The sequence below is a fragment of the Corapipo altera genome, unplaced genomic scaffold (genome assembly GCF_003945725.1).
Source record: "Corapipo altera isolate COAL_440 unplaced genomic scaffold, ASM394572v1 112, whole genome shotgun sequence".
Classification (NCBI taxonomy): Eukaryota; Metazoa; Chordata; class Aves; order Passeriformes; family Pipridae; genus Corapipo; species Corapipo altera.
The window spans coordinates 4,474,177-4,490,599 of record NW_020884899.1 but is presented as its reverse complement, the minus strand read 5'-3'; the positions used below and the strand labels follow the sequence as shown (position 1 = coordinate 4,490,599).

The 16,423-nt window shown below is 48.0% G+C and overlaps 1 protein-coding gene across 1 annotated transcript in view; it reads left to right on the top strand.

Moving 5' to 3' along the window:
• EIF2B3 (eukaryotic translation initiation factor 2B subunit gamma) overlaps positions 1-12,299 on the top strand; it is a 100,016-nt gene extending 87,717 nt beyond the window's left edge. The window contains exons 10-11 of the mRNA XM_027649198.1: positions 629-732; positions 12,083-12,299. Of these exons, the coding sequence (XP_027504999.1) occupies positions 629-732; positions 12,083-12,135 (157 nt within the window). The 3' untranslated portion in view covers positions 12,136-12,299. The remainder of the gene's footprint in view (positions 1-628; positions 733-12,082) is intronic.
• Positions 12,300-16,423: the final 4,124 nt, after the last annotated feature.

Here is a 16,423-nt window from a genome sequence, read left to right as displayed (position 1 = left end):
TTTGTGGTGTCAAAGGCAACATGAGTGTGAAGATATCCAGGGCAGGTAGAGCAGGTCTAGTGTGGGTTTCATTGGTTTAGTACTGCAGAGTAATCATGTTTGAGTACTTGAATGTAATACGAACAAAGCCAACCAGCTGAAGTATTGATCTGCCTCTTCTCTTCACCCTTTCTTAGTACCTGGCAAGCTGGAACATTTAAAACTTCTCAGCAAAATTTGCAGGGAAGGACTGGGCTGCTGCTCCTCTTTTTAACTGGGAAACTGAGCAGAGAAGCCACCCCCGCAGTTACCCAGACTGTCTGTGGAAAATACAGGACTTGATCCAGATCCCAAGTCTTTATTTATTCAGTTAAGTATTTATTCAGTTGAGGAAATGTAGAGGAAAGCTGTTCTAACAAGAGGTAAAATGGCAAACTCTTTTTTGCAAACCCATTCTGACACCTGGCATTTAAGTTTTTCCAGAAACTGAGCGTGAGGATCAGCAGAAGAATGGAGTTTTTGAGAAAAGAGCAGAACTGAACCTACTCACAGGATCATGTCACAGAGTCATTAGATATTTCAGTGGATACCTTCATTTTGTACTTGTCATTTGAATTACTTTCTTGGTTTACTTGTGTTTATGTTGTAGGTGCTGTCTTCAGGGCAGTGTTATTTGTCACAATGCCGTTATAGAGAAGGGTGCTGACATCAAGGACTGTTTGATTGGAAGCGATCAGAGGCTGGAAACCAAAGGTAAGTGTAGAAGTTGCATTTACTGTGCATTTGTAATCATTTTCAGAACTTTTTCCTTGAGATTTTACTCCTGCCTCTTCGTGAAGTGCCAATAAACAGTGACAGTTTTGCAGTGGAGTGTCCTATAATATCAGGATTTGTTTTTCATGGAAAGTACAGCTTCTTGGCATGAGAATAGTTCAGAGACTTGATCCTCTGAAGTTGGCAGCAAAGCTCTGTTGTTCTTGTTATAAAGAACAAGATTGGGTGCTGAGACAGTCTTTTCCCAGAGACCACAATTGGATCAGCTTGAGGTTGTCCTCAGCAGAAGGAGCCATTATTTTGACTAGTAATCTTTGTCAGTGTCAGGGGCAAAGCAGTCAAATTACTGATCACACAGACATCCTTCTCTGTGCTTGCTGTCAACCTATGGTGCCTGTATGTTCCCATTCACCTTGCTCCAAGCCAAAGCTCGAGGTGGAGCATTGAACTAGGAGCTGCTGGTCTCCCTACTAAAGACAAGGGCAGCTATATTCAGATCTTTACTGCTATGAAGTGCTATTTTGGGGCTTCAGAAAGGATACAACTACCGTGGCCCTCATTTAGGCAAAGTTCAGCCATCCAGTGGAAGTGTTCGTGGTGAGGGCTCGGTGGTAACCGCCTGAGTGGAACTGTTGATTTCCTGCCCTAAGAGATAATGGGCAGGAAATGGCTGTCTCAGTGACTGCATCCCAAGCAGAGGCTTTTTAATGAATATTTATGGTTAGGGTTTGGCAGATCCCTGCTCTCGTGTGTGGACTGAGGACAAAAGTGAGTTCCTTTGCAGGCTCCATGTGAAGTTATTTAGTCAGATCAAGATTTATTTCCTTGCTTTGTCTTCGTGGGTGGATTCCCAATTAGTGATAGAGAGCAGGGTTTGCACTTAACGTAGTATAGCGTAACCTATTGTCAGCTTTGCATATGACAAATTTTCCTTTAAATTGAAACTAAAAGTAAAAAGGGCTCATGAAAACAAAGTATTGATCTTGCAGTTGCAAGTCTCAGATACTGGAGGTAACACACACAGAGTGTTCTGTGCACTGTGTTCTTGGGCCCTGTGTGGCTCTGTGTCTACTCATAAGCTTTACCCATCACATCAGTCTGAATCAGTGTCCCTTGTGGGGTTCATTGCCCCCCTGTCACTGAAGATTTGCACTGTTCATGATGCTCCATTTGTGTCCTCCCCTGAGCACAGAATCATAGAATCATTTAGGTTGGAAGAGTCCTTTAAGATCATCAGGTCCACCCACAAACCTAACACTGCCAAGTCCACCCCTAAACCACGTCCCTGAGTGCCACATCTACATATCTGCATGAATCATCAGGAGAGGTGAATCGGGTCACATTTGGTTGTTAACCTGCAGTGGGAACTGTGAGGACACAGGGTGCAGACTTAGCTAATATTTTAGGAAATAGGAGTATGTTTGATTTCTTTAGTAGATCATACCAAACAGAAATATGACCCTTTGACCTTGCTCACATCTGTTTCAGAAGTCTCTTCCAGGGTGCAGATCCTAGTCTGGTTGATTGTAGTATGGAAACTGTTCTTTCTTCTTGTTTGTCCTTGTCATCCTTGTCTGAATATTTTTCAGGGTCTGTAGATGTATTTACAGGGAGAGTAACAGAGCTGTAACCCGTGGTTCATTTGCCTGTTCTTGTAGAGTCTACTGCTCACCTCCCCAAAGCTGAAACCCACTTCTTAATGAGTCTGGGGGCCCTCAAGTTAAACTGTTCAGAAACGTATGATTGACGTTAGCAAAGACATATTCAGTCGATTATAAATACACCATTATGCTGAGCAAGAAAAAATAATAAAGCCTCGATTCATTTCCCTGCCTCAGTTTCCTAACCATTCTAGAATTTCTTTGGGCTGGGGGTCAGGTTTGCCTCGGTGGTCTGGGATCTGTCTGTGAAGTTCATGACTTATTTCCTGAACTGTGGAGTCTTTCCAGCCCAGCATGTCTCTTCTGACCTCAGCTGGTCCCGTAGTAAACTGGGTCTTCTCTTTTTTGCTGTGAAAGCATGCCATGACTTCCTTTCCCCTGCCCAAGAGTTCCTGTATCCTGTGCCAAGCTTTTGGTGTGGCCCTCTAAGTCTGTTTCCATATTGCCCCTTTCATCAAAACTTTGGCTGTGTTGTTCTGTTTGGTAACTTCTCCTTCTTCAAACTTGAGCCTCCATGGCCAGGTTAGGAAAAAACCTAGTTCTCTTGGGTAGGAGCCACCTTTTCTTGCAAGCTGATCACCCTTCAGCAGATGTAAGCAGTAACAGCTGGCTGCTGACCCCAGTCTGTGCAGCAAAACTGCACACACCTTCCCAGAAACATTAAAAAAATAAAAATACAGCAGTCCCTTATTCCAAAGCATCAGCCAGGATTCATCAAAGGTAGAAATATCCCTGAATCATCCTACACAGCCCCAGGCAGATCCCACAGTTGGCTTTGCTGCAGAACTGGCTGTATGCTCCCTGCTCTACCATATGAGTCCTGGCCACACTGCCCAGGCAGCTCGGGGTACAAGAGCTCTTTGAGCCAGTGGTGCACTGACCTCTCACAAAATGAATTCCAGTCCCATGCAAGGAGGATGGCAGGAGAACAGCTACCACAAATGATAGGCAAACGTAACTCAAACCAGCTCTCATCCTTCTCCTTCTACAGAGTAATATGGGTGTATTTAGGGTGGTCCAAATGGTACAGCTGGGAGTAATGGGATTGAATTAAACACAATTTAGGTTGGCCATCTAGAGCGTTTCCCTAATGATGTGGTCTGGTAGGCTGTGGGATAATCTCCCTGGGGACATGGTGGGAGACCTCATCACTTAATAATGGGCTTGGCAAATCTCTGGACACCGAAACAGAGGGAACACTTCAGCACTGGTTACTGGGGTAGATGAGATGCAGCCTAGTACTTTCAAACTAAAAATAAAGTTGGAGGCACAGGAGGGAGCAGGTAACTGTCAGCAGTGATGTCCCAGTCCTGCGTTGACTTCAGCCCTGTCACAGCGCTGGCCAGAGATGGTATTTTTAAGTGTCTCTGTTAAAGTCAAGGTATGGCAGTTTATTTAACTTCTGGATTTGCAAGCCATGCCTCCTGAGAGCCACAGTATTTTCTTCCTACTGCTTTTATTACCATGCCTAGGAAGCGTCCACTTTCCTTCCTCTTTGATACTTTAATTTTAGGAATTTGCTAACAGAGAATTAACAGATGGTCCTTGTGAAAGCTACCTCACTGGGTAGCACTTTGAAAAACATGTTGGTACCTTAGAAAAAGGCAACAATTATTGAAGGGATGGGAAATGGCAGACAGCATTCCGAAGGACTGTAATTGCTCAGAGCATTCAATCACTGTTGAAGGCAGTCATTAGGATCATGCTGCAGCCTTTTTGATAAACCTATTTTTAAAGAGGAGCTCAAAAGCAGCATGCACTCATTGAAGTAGGACTAGGGAGAGGGAGTGCTGGGGATGGGCCAGTCATGGAGTCAGATGAGCCCTAGAGCCAGTAAGTACAGCTCCCAAAGGAGTCTCCAGGCCGATTCAGCAGGGAGTACGTTATACACCTGGTACAGGTTAGACAGGGAGGAGCATATATAGTAAAGTGGCCTAACCTTTCTTGAAAGCAACACCAGGAGGAGAGACAGTAAACACACACACAAAGGACAGAACTAGCAAAATTGATACAAAACTCAACACCTTATCCCTCACCTTCATCTCTGTTGTTGTTGGGGCAGGGGGGGTTTATTTGCATTGGGAGTTACGGAGCCAAGTATTGTTTAGGGACAACTTGAATCACTGCACACCCAGGAAGTGCATTACAGTCTTGTTGTTGCCACAAAGCATACATTCAGAAAGGGAAAAAATGCCAGCATTCGGGACGCTGATGTAATCCTAGCTTGGGGTAGCAGCATTGCCTCCTTTACGCTCCACACTAAAACTTGTTCCTGTTTTTTATTCCACCATATATTTTCATTTTCCTTGGTGCCCCGACATAGTCAACAGACAGAATGAGTGGTGCTTGCTGAATGTTGCTGAATATGAGGGGGTCTCCATATTCCTCATTTTCCTTTTTTCAGTTTCTGTCTGAAACCTTCATTACTGTACCCTGTGCAAGAGACACAATCCCTCCTTTCTATGGCTTTTCTGCAGCCTTCACAACTGTTAACAGCCTCATTTTCACCTCCTCAGTATGAACATGATTGGGTTTTCTTCCTGTTTTACCTCTCTTATTTTAGCCTTAGCATTTTCTTTGTAAATGTTGAGAGGGAAGGTTTAGTCCATTGAAAAAAAAAAAAAAAACCAGTTTTATTTCACATGATGATGTTGACCCTTGCATGGACCATTAGCAGTGTCAGAAACTTGTACTCCATTGTGCAGCTTTCTGCTGCTTCAGCTGATGGGAACTGATAGTAGTGGGTCTTCTTCTTTAAGGGGAGATGGATCTGCAATGGAACAAGAGAAACTCTTTCCCAGGAGGTCTCACAGATGTCCATGGGCACCAGCAGCCCTGAGATCCACTCCTAGTGCTGGCAGGCAAAGGCTGTTGTTACTGTAGGATTTACTGCTCCTGCCCCCAGCATCAGCCATGGGGCCCCAACTACATCACCCATGTCCTACCTGATCCTGACTCCTGCTTCACAACTCTCCACTACAGCTTTGTCCCAGGACCAGCCTCATCTCATTCCTAGCCTTCTCTTTGGTTTTTCCCCTCATCTTTCTCCCATGGAGACTTCTCTTTTTCTCTCTTACTCCGTTATCCCCAGACACCCACCTGACTCCTCCTCTGGTATGACCATAGCTGCTATTTCCAGTCCCCTTGCCTAGCAGCTCCATTTTCCATCTGGCACTCCTCAGCTGCACGACTGCATCCCTTTCCGTACTGCGGTCGTGCCCAGGCAGGCTCGTACTGGGCACAGGAGGGAGATGGTTCTGTGCAGAGTGCTGCACTGGTCCATACAGCACGAAGGAAGCCCTGCCTTCCTCCTGCATTTCCGTGGTCAAGTGTGCTCACTGCAGACAGTCTCTGGAGCTTTTAGCTGCCCTCCTGAGAACACGTGCAAACTGAGATTCTTTTTTTCCAAAGGCTTATCGCGTAGCCAAAACTGTGTGGTTTCTCACAAGAAGAGAAAAAGGCACATATCCAGTGAGGACTGGCTCCTGTTTCCGATCACTTTCCAAGTCGTGTTCCAAGCTTGGAGTCCTAGGACTTCTCAATGAAACAGAGTAAGATTGTTTTATTTTAATGAGGGCCAAAGAGCACATTTTTCTCTAATGTCATCCTCTGAAGGCAGGTACAGTTCATGAAACCTCCACATGTGAATGAGTGACTGCTTGTGAGGAGGTTTCACCCGAGCCAAGTTAGCAGGATAGGGACAGGAAGGAACTGAGAGACTTTCTGATGCTCTTGCTGCATTCAAGTATCATCTTGCATCAAGAGCATCTGCTCTTGCAAGATGCTGAGTACCTCCTGGTGCAGTCTTCAGGAACTGAAAACACTTAGCACGACACAGGGTCGGGATCAGAAAGCATGCTGCAGTGCAGATGGGAGTTATGAAAGCTCATGAAGAACAGACACAGACTAAACAGTGCACACATGTATATTGTGCACGGGGGTGCAAAATGAGCTGGAGGTGATGTAGGAATGGTGTGAATTTATAGCAAAGCTGAGAGATCCACAAGATTTCTCCATAAAGTAGTTTAACTACTGAGTGTCCATGGCAAAGATATTGTTGGCAGTTAAAACAGGCATCTCTTAAATAGTTGACATTTTTGTTTCAGCGACTGTGCGGTGACTACATTTCTAACTAATCCTAATAAGCCTCTTTTCCAAGTTGTATAAAAATGGTTTATGAGTTCTGGCCTTAGCAGTGGCATGAAACTTCCCTAGAATATCCATCCAGCAATACTTTGTCCTCCCCTCTGCCGCTGGGGACTGTCCCACTTGTGCGTGCTGTCATTCCCGGCCAGGGAAGTTCAGGCTTCCCAAGTCAGCGGGTTAAACGAGCTGCCACATTTGCAGCATGCTGATTGTGAAGTCTACCCATAAGGCAGCAGTTCATAACCTTGTGGAAATATTTTTACGTGCTCCACGCAGAGAAAATAACCACTTGTGCTCTGCTAGAGCTCAGCCACATGAAAGAGCCAGGAAGAACACCCCAATGGATGCTGAGAAAGGAAAGGGACCTCTACTGGTATCCAGTGCAGCAGGCAAATAGGACACCTCTGCCATCTTAGCAGGAAGCGTGGACAGTCTTCAGACTGTTGTTTCCGAGATCCCTGCTTGCATTTGCTTGAGGTGGTGATATCCCAGGGGAGCACACTGATCAGTGTAATCCATCCCTTTCTTAAACGCTTTGCTGGGACTCTGCCCCAATACTAGGACTTCAAGTGCATCCGCCTCCTCAAGGAGCTTTCTATCTTAGGCATATCCCCAGCTCTTGGTCTTCTTTTTCCTTTACTAAACTTTCTTCTAAGACCCTGACTGATCACTTTTCCATATACCTCTCTTTCCAGTTCCTTCACTCCCCCATCCATCTGCTCCAAGCCACAGTAAATTCATCTCTCATCTGGCACTGAATTCAGTGTTACCTTTACTTTACACTTTCAAGTCACATCTATCCCCCAGAAGGCTGTGAGAGCAGAGGGGTTAATACTGGTTGAACCTCACCTGAACCAGGTGAGCACCAGCACTGAGCACTGGTGGTTGTTGGGGATGGGTATAAGGCAGGAGGGAGATCTCTACTGCCAGCCTGTTCTGTGGGCTGGAGGCCCCAGCTGTGGGCTAGAGCTGATATGCCTGGAGCTACCACCACCCCCATTCCCAGTGCCCCTGGAGTGAGCTGCACATCCCACCTTGGGAGCAGCTGGAGCACTCAGCTCATGAGCAGCTTCACTGCTGGAGACCCACAGGCTGGGTTGACGGCATCGCAGCGGGGCTGGCCCAGGGCTTGGGAGAAATTGTGAGACACTCCTGGCCTTTGGGGCCACAGTGTGGTCACCCTGGTCTCCAGTGATCACGTAAGTAAAGCCTGGCTGGGAAGAGAGCAGGCCTTAACTGGAAAGTCCCAGTGCTCTGTAAACACAAACAAATCAGCCCCCATCACCTGCTTCCCTTCTTTATCTGTACATGTAATTTAAAACACCCTCCAGCCTCCCAAAGTCAAGCTTCAGCTGCTTCCCATCCCCTTAAGCCCCTTTAGTTCCTCTCCCCCCCCTAACCTGGCTGCTTTTCCAGGGCCAACCATCACTGCAGAGACAAGTTGCTCTTCTCTCCCACTCTCTGATCCTTTCTGTCCTGGGTGAATGTGGTGGGAACCACCCACAGCGTGTTTTCGTGCATGCGTTTCTGCAGCCACCCCTCCCCCCCGCCTAGTTTTTTAAGTTAAACTATCTCTTGCTTTAAAGAGAGCAAATACACAGCAGTGGCTTTCATCACTGCTGTATAATAGAGCAGTAATTCCGTGCCAGGGACTGTTTTCTATTTTATTTTAAAGGGTTTATAAAACAGTGTATGTAATTGAGTGAGTAAACTGAACGTTTTCTGGAGCCCCTGAGGGCTGAAACTTCGTGGTGGTCCTGGGCCTAGGCCCTAACCCTTTTTTTTTCCTCTTTTTTTTTTTTTTCCCTCCCTTTCCCCTCCTTCCCCTCCTCCTTTACAACCCAGCGTTGCCACCAGCAGCAGCAGCAGCAATCTGTCTGGGGCTAATTGAGCAAACAACAAGGAGATGCTTTCACATGGCTTTTAAAGGAATGCTCCGGCATCCCCTTTCTGTGAGCGGCTTGGCAGGAACCTGCCAGGAAGGCTGGGGAGCGCTGGGTCCCCGGCCCCCGGCCTGCTGGTGGGGTTAGTGCTGGGCTGTGCAGTCATTTCCGCCCCTCTGTTTATTTGCATTACAATTTGTTTTTAGCCAAGCACCAAAAGCTGCTCTGCTCTCTAGCTCGCCTTGTGCGTATGTTTTTAAGGGGCTAGTGTACAGTATGTGTAAACAAATGTCTTCCCAAGCAGGAACGCATATATAACGAGTGACAGGTTTTTGATTTACACTCAGTAAAATCTCCGTGGACACTCAGTTCAAGCACCCAGGCTGACTTCAGGCTGGGCTGCGTCAGCAAGTTAAAGCAAAGTGCTAATCAGGAAGGTTGAATGTGTTGATCAGCTCTGGATTTGCTTAGCACCAGATGCTCCCAATCTGAGAAGATCTAGTTGAACATGATTTAAGGTTGCAGAGTCCAACTCTTAAGGCTTTCTGAAAGTCCTTTCTCTAATCCCTCTTCTTTCTCTGTGGGCTGAATGCATCTGTAACCCTGCCAGTGTCAGATAAAAGGCAGCCTGGTAAGAAATCCCTAATGGGGAGCTGGGGAAGGAGAAAGGGAGCTGAACAGCGAAGCATGTGAGGTACTTCTCCCTCCTCCCCCAGAGTTTCAGGCAGAGTTTCTGCAGGAACTGAGCTTGCTGGTACCAGCCAGAGCCACTGGCAACTGGCAGCCACGTCTGATAATGAAACGCTATCCACAGCTCAGTTCTCTGGCACACACACTGGAGTCTGAATTCCCTTCTCTCCACAAGGAGGGCTTTGGGAAGGAAAGAGGGAAGCAGGGTGAATCCTTATCTGCCTATCGCATCCCCTCAGGGTGCGGAATAGGGCTTTGTTTCTAGCAAAGCCATTCCCCTTATCGCTTAAAAACTTTCTCGCGGATTTTAGACAGGCAGATTCATGTGTTTCCTTTAAGCCTGTGCAATAAGAAATGAGTGTGGTGATTTCATGTGAGTCTGAGGTAGCGGTGACATACCGGGCAGGCCATGTGTGCCTGCTTTGGGGAATCTGGGCCACACGGATCAAGGAGGAGATGAAACAGGCAGAGGGATGGGAGATGAGGGAATTGCCCATGTGGCTTTGGCTGCTTAAGCTCCCTAAACTCACTGCTGCCTCGGTTTCCCCATCTGTAAAACAGGAATGCTCTTACTCGCCCACTCTCGAAAAGCATTTTGAACTCATCAGGTGTAAAATACAAGATACCATAAGGCAGCTACAAGCATGTCAGTGCAAAATGCAAATAGTCGGTACCACCTCTGCAGCAAGGTATGTGACAGGACCCATCCCAGCTCTGCACGTTTAGGACCATGGAGGATGCTGTCTGCAGTGAAGCAAGAAGTTCCTTATTAAAAAGTATTGCTACAGATAACCTATATATAGAACCATAAATTGACATGGCTCTTTATAAGCCTAGATGAAGGCATGTTTAATCTGCAGAGGCATAACGTAATTACTCTCACTGGATGGTAGCCAGGGTCTTATTCACATCATAGAAATCAACATGATAGGTAGTCTGCTTGGAGGAGGTTCAGGAATGGAGTCACAGGAGTTGCTACAGGGCCTGTTTGAGATATATTGGGAAAGCTGTTGGGGATGAGGAATGTTATAGCAAGAAGTGCTGCAGGTTGGATTTGAGGTACCTTGGCAAAGCTGTGTGGGGTCCGGGACGGGAGGAGAGAGGCGCTGAAGGCTGGACTTGGGGCTATTGGCAGAGCTGTGCTGGAGAGGTTGTGTGGTGCTACCTACATCATGCTTGCACCTGGCACTTGTACAGTCAGCCCCTCATTTTCCTGAGCGCTGCATCCACCTCTGCTCGTCCTGCCCAGAGTGCTGGAGATTGAGCTCCAAGATGTCAGCATGAGTCTCCAGGATTAATTATCAGTTGTCACCAAATACCCCAGAGCTAAATGTCTCAATCAGATGCTGAAGGTGAGAAGCAGCTCCTCGCTCTCCTTTTTTTTGCCTTCACAAAGGATCTCTGAAAGGGCAGTTGTGTAGCTCACCCACTCTGTCTCTCAGGCTGAGGAGACTGCATATGATCCATACAACTGTGGGGTTGAGGGTATAGTGGGAAATTATCTTGCCACAGTCCAAAACTCCTTGAAGTTTATAGAGCAGAATTTGATCAAACCTTTAGAGCAATGGTTTGCGTGGTGCAAAGGTTATGTCTTGAATTTTAAACCAAGAGAAGCATCATGTTGGCCCTGCCACTTTGGGGATTGCCAGTAATTTCTTCATTTAGCCAAAGGTGGCATGTTTGTTGTTTTGCAGCAGTCTTGCAAAATCCACTTCCCTGAGGGGAGGAGTTTTAGATGGGTAAATAAACCACAAGTCATTATTTCCATCATCCTTGGCTATCCACCCCAACTGCTGTGTAAGGTGTGGGAGACACCACAGCCTCCATTGGTGTATCCCAGCACCTCACAGGCCTTGACCCTTTATCCCAGGCTCCTGAGCCAATTGTTATTCCTAATGTGCCGGGGGTAAGATGAAGAGCCTAGGGGCATGGGTCACACCACCTGAGCTCCACCTGAGTAGGTGTCCAGCTCCCAGAGAGCAATTTAGATTCACCTCTCCCACACAGTACCCTGAGGACACCCACTTTGAGCACACCAGCTTTGTGTCCTGCTCTGAGGCCACACGCTTGGGTTTTTTAGGCACTGGGCTTTCAGTTGCGTGTTTTTATTATTTTGGCTTTAGATCCCTTATTTGCAGTCCTTCCCTGACAAGCTGCTTTTGCATTTTAAAGGGAAGGCTCTTTCAGTACAGTGCATTAGCAGTGCTGGGGCAGGGACTGGCACGTTAATGTGCCCACTGGGGCTCTGCAGAGCTCCTAGGAACAGGCAAAGGAGTGACCCTGCAGAAATTGCCCCTCCAATAAAAGGAATCTGAGGAGGGCTGTCCACCAGTACCCTCAGAGATAACTCTGCACAGAGAACTTGCTTCACACAGATGCTTTTGGACAGGCTCCATCCAAAAGGGAGAAGTCAGGTTTAAATTTAAAAAAAAAAAAAATATTTTTTTTTTTTGATCTGACAGGGCTGAGTTGGGATTGCTGAGAGGATCTCACACTGCCTCGGTGATGGCCTCCCAGTGCTGAGCAGCCCCTCTGCTCCCCAACCTCCAAGCAGTTTGAGAGCACACAGTGCTCTTTAAAGCCAGGGTGGATTACTTACTGTTAATTTTATGTCAGATCTCCATGTTGGGTGTTGGTTCCCTGCCTTAGCCTAGGTGTACACCTGTCAGTAGCAGCTGTGACTTCCGTAGGGTCTCTCTTGTTTATTAGTGACACATACATGTGAAAACTCTCATTAGAGAAACCTCCTAATGTTTAGTCAGTTGTTTAGGCTTTCGCCATGTGTGTGGGATACTGTCAGAGAGAAGCTGGAGTCCAGCGAATCTGTGTTTGAGTTCCCCGGAATCTGCTTTTCTCATTTGTTTTAAAGTTGCAGATTTGAAAAATGCAAGGTCTGAAGCTCTGCTGCAAAACTCAATTCCTCTTCTTTTCCTCCCTCTCTCTTTTCAGCCAAACATGTTAATGAAGTCATTGTGGGCACCGAACAGCTGATGGAGATATAACCCAAGTAGGTTTTAAAGATGATTTTATGGAAGCCAGCAGCAGAACCAGATGTTCGAGTGCCGTAAGATCATCCGTACAGATCAGTACTGGCACAGCTTACCCTGTCGTTGCTCCTTTCCTGTTCAGCTTTATATTTATGTCTTAATAAAGAAGTATTTACAGAGCGGTGTGTCCGTCAGCCCCTCCCCCCTCATTGGGATGCGCGCGGGTTGGTGCCGGGTTATATCGGTTCCTGCGCGCCCGGCCAACGCACTGTACTTTTCCAGCAGAAGGGAGAGCGGGGACCACACAGACTGTGCCCACTCCAAAGAATGACTTAGCCGCCCTCCCTGTGGTGTAAACCACGTCCCTGCAGTCCTGCACCACCATCCCGAGCCTGGGAGAAACTTCTCGGGATGCTGCTTGTGCATCTCATCAACGCAGCAGGCGGACAGCGGGAACAGCGGCAATGCGGGCTGCTCTCTGCACCCCGGTGGCTTTGCCAGCCTTCTCCTCCTCCTCCTCCTCCTCCTCCTCCCCCTGACTCTCTCTCATGATGCTGCCCCACAGCACAGAAGTGTTTCATCTGTGCCTCTTCCCCTCTGTAATGCAGTAGAGGGTTTGGCACCTATTTCCATCAGGGCTGAGTTTGATCTGATACTTTAAAATCCCGCCCAAGAGCGAATATGTGAGGGCTGGGGGAGGATGGAGAGGGTGTGGGGTGTAAGCAGCAGGTACTCCCTGCCTTATTTTGATGGTTCTTCATCTTGTCAGTCTGCTGTTCCTAATCCCAGACCAGAGGCCCTCCCCACACTTGGATGATCCGTGGATGACCGTACCGATGTCTGTGAGATGAGTCGTGCGTGCTAAAGTGAAACGCACGGTGTTGTGGTCAGGGCTTGTGCCAGGATTGTAAAGCACCTGGATGGAATTGAAACACGAGCTGTTCTTTAATGTTTATAAATTGGACACAAGTTCCTACCTAAAAGCTGTTTATTAGAATGTAGTAGGATTGAACAGGGCATTTATCTGCCCCTGGCAGTTTGACATCCAGAGGTGCTCACAGCAACCAGCGGGGCTGGTATTTCATTAACTGAAGTGATAAATGTAAAATGTGTGCTTCGTGGGCACTGGTGACCCCTGAGGAAAACTACCATTTCCTAGTTAATTTGACAGGAGAGAGATTATAATCCAGACATTCCCTGAGTTTCATAAACAAAATCCTTCCTCTAAAGGACCAGACTGGAATGGAAACTATGGGTAAGGATGAGTTTCAAGGCCTGTGACAAGCTGCAGAGAGAAGAAACGCGCTGCAGTTCAGCTCCAGCTTTCTGCTGGAGGTTTTGCCTTGTGTATGTGCGCAAACATGTTCCCAAGGAACGAAGCCTTTTTCATCCAAGGATCTCAGAGGCTTTACAAAGGTTAATTAAAGAAAGTTCTTGTCTCTGTGTGCTGCGAGGGAGCGAGGTTCCATTTTGGGTGTGTAGAAACAGAAGCAGAGTGGAGTGTAATTACCTGGCTTTGCATTTTAACATAAGGCTGGCAAAGCCAAGAGAGGTCTGCAGGGACTTTGACTCACAGTGCTTTTGCTTAAATACAAAGCCTTCTCCCTCTCTGTTTTCAGGATACATCTTAACTTCTGAAAAGTCCGCATCCCCTTATTTAGCAGCTACAGCTTTACCTCCTTGTGCCTTAATTATATGTTAAAGTCTCAGTCCTTTTGTTTAGCTAATTTAAGAACAGGGTGGGGGGCTCTTTACTGTGTCGGTTAGAGTTTAGCATTAATTTAGTGTTCTCTGACACTTGAAAACCTGTCCGGGATTTGAGGCATTTTCTTTTCCTTTTTGCCTTTTACGACCTGCAGGTGTTTGGTGTGAGATAAAAGTAGATCCCAAAGTGAGATTTCACAGCACAAATTATCAAAGTGAAGATTCACTCTTGATGTAGTCTTCGTGTGTGGCAGTAATTATGAAAAATAGTTCGGGATAATAGGACCTTCAGGAATCCCAGGGCGGGCACTGGGAGGTTAACCCTTCCTCATCTAACCTGGCCTCCATACTGCTGTCATCATCAGGTGAGCAGATGATAGGTTGGGTCAGGCAACTTTACAACCTGAGTGATGTTACAGTCGTCAAGAAAATCGAGGAGGTGACTGAAGACATGAAGTTCTGTTCCCAGGTAGGTTTGATGTGACTGTGTCTGGATGCAGACCTTCAGGAAGGTGTTACTGGTACAGGCTGCTCACCAGCTTTGAGGAGTGGGGCACCTCTCAGACACGAGTAAGCTGCTCACTGTGCTGCTCTGTCACACCCAGGCAGCTGAGCTTTACAACCCGTGCCCATCACGGTGCTACTGGCACCAAAGTGGTGCTTTGTAGGCAACGCTTCTCTGAAAGAGATGGAAGTTCCCAGCTCTGTCGGTGCTGGCTCTTTCTAGGCAGACTTGTCCTGGGCATTTCCTTGGCAGATGTACAGCCAGGGTTGCTGTGAGAAGGTTCTTGCAGGGGCTTGTCACGTGCTGCATCTGCATGGGGTAGAGCAGAGGTTTGCAGTGATGCCCAGTGGGGTACCCAGCCGGCAGCACTGCTGGCCTGTGGTTTTCCCTGAGTGGTGTCCTGCCAGCAGATCCCAAAAGGCTTTCCCTGTGACCAGGGCAGCAGGGTCGGTGTGGGTGCAGAGCCCAGCAGCAGTGGGTGTGCACACCTGGCCACACTTCTTCCCATGCATCCTGCACCCAGAGCACACCATGACATGAAAACCTGAAAGTCTGCCCCCTCACCCTGACTCCCAAGAGAGCTGGGTATCTCCAGCAGCAGCTCTGCAGCCAGGTCCTTGCCAGGATGTTTGCAGCCAAGTCCATTTACTAGACGGAGATTTGGGAAGAGCATTTGTTGGGCAGTTACAGACACCCAGAGCTGTGGCTCACCTCCCTTGGCCGTTCATGTTTGCTTTTGTAGGTGACTGTTGGGATCTCTCAGGAAGCAGCAGCTCATCTGATCCCTTCTGCAGTCAAACTGAAGCGGATGGCTCCCATCTTCCTGGCAGTCTTGGAGCGGAGCCACGCAAGGCGAAAGCAAACAGCCAGCCATTCCCAGGGACAGTGGGCTTCCCACCCCAGTGGTGTTCAAAGGGACACAGAACCTTTGCACCCAGCTCTGATCTCACTTTTAGGACAATTTTTTGGCTTGTGGGCAAGAAAGGGAGAGCAGCACCAGCCTGGTTTTCTTACAGCTAACCTCTATTAGCAGCATAAATATACCAACCTTCTAGCTCAGGATTATGACTGGAGAATGCTCCAGGTGTGCAGGTCTGGCTCCCCCATCCCCTATCCAGCTGAGGCTGTGTGTGCAGCCCTAGCAGTAGAATTCTTCTGAACCTCTCAGAGCTGGGATCATGAGGACTCACCAGTCTTTTACTGCCTCTGGTCTCCAAGGTTGATCGTGCAGAGCCCTATTGCTCCTGCTGGCTTCCTTGCTGGCTTCTGCACCCCACCGTCCTTCCTCTGGCTGACTGGAAAGAGTGATTTTCACTGTGCCCCTGCCCATCCTTCGGACTTTGCTGGTCCAGAGACCAGAATTTTCCTAATAAAACCCCAGAGGTCTGGGGAGGTGATTGCATTCAGGAAGTACCTTGGTGCCTCCACACTGGCCCAAGTGCCCAGTGAGGGCCAGCGGCTGCTCTGGTCCCTGCCCCGGTGTCTTGCAAGGGGCAGAGTGATCAAGCCTCACTTGGATCTCGCAGGGAATCCCCTGTGCAGGCAGCAGTGGTGTGACAGCCACACGCTGCACAGTGCACGGTGTAACCCAGTCCCAGGACACTGCAGTGCCATCCTCCCATCACACACAGCCTTTGGTCACCCGTTTGAAAGGACTGATTATTGCAGCAGGCAATTGGGGCCGGGTCCCTTGACATTGCAAGCTGCTCACCATGCCCCAACCCAGCCCCTCCTGGTGCCATGGGGGAGCGCAGAGCACAGGGCCCTTCTCACTGGCAACCTGCAGACTTAATTTGGGGATGGGGAGTTTCACTCGCCGACGTCCAGCACCCAGCACACCCACCAGCACCTCTGCAGCAGCCTGCCCACCGAGGCTTGCTCCCTCTCAGCCAGGGAGCTGATTTCTGGATCCTGTCGGTTTTCACTCCATCTCCCAGGAGCCAAGGTCCACAGCCGCGCCTGTGCCTCCCAGACGGGCCAGCAGACGGGAACTTCCTTCCAGGCCCTATAGACAGACATTTTATATACGTTAAAATACATGTGTATATAAATATGGAAAGCAAGAGCTTGGGAGAGCTTGAGTCTAAATAAACT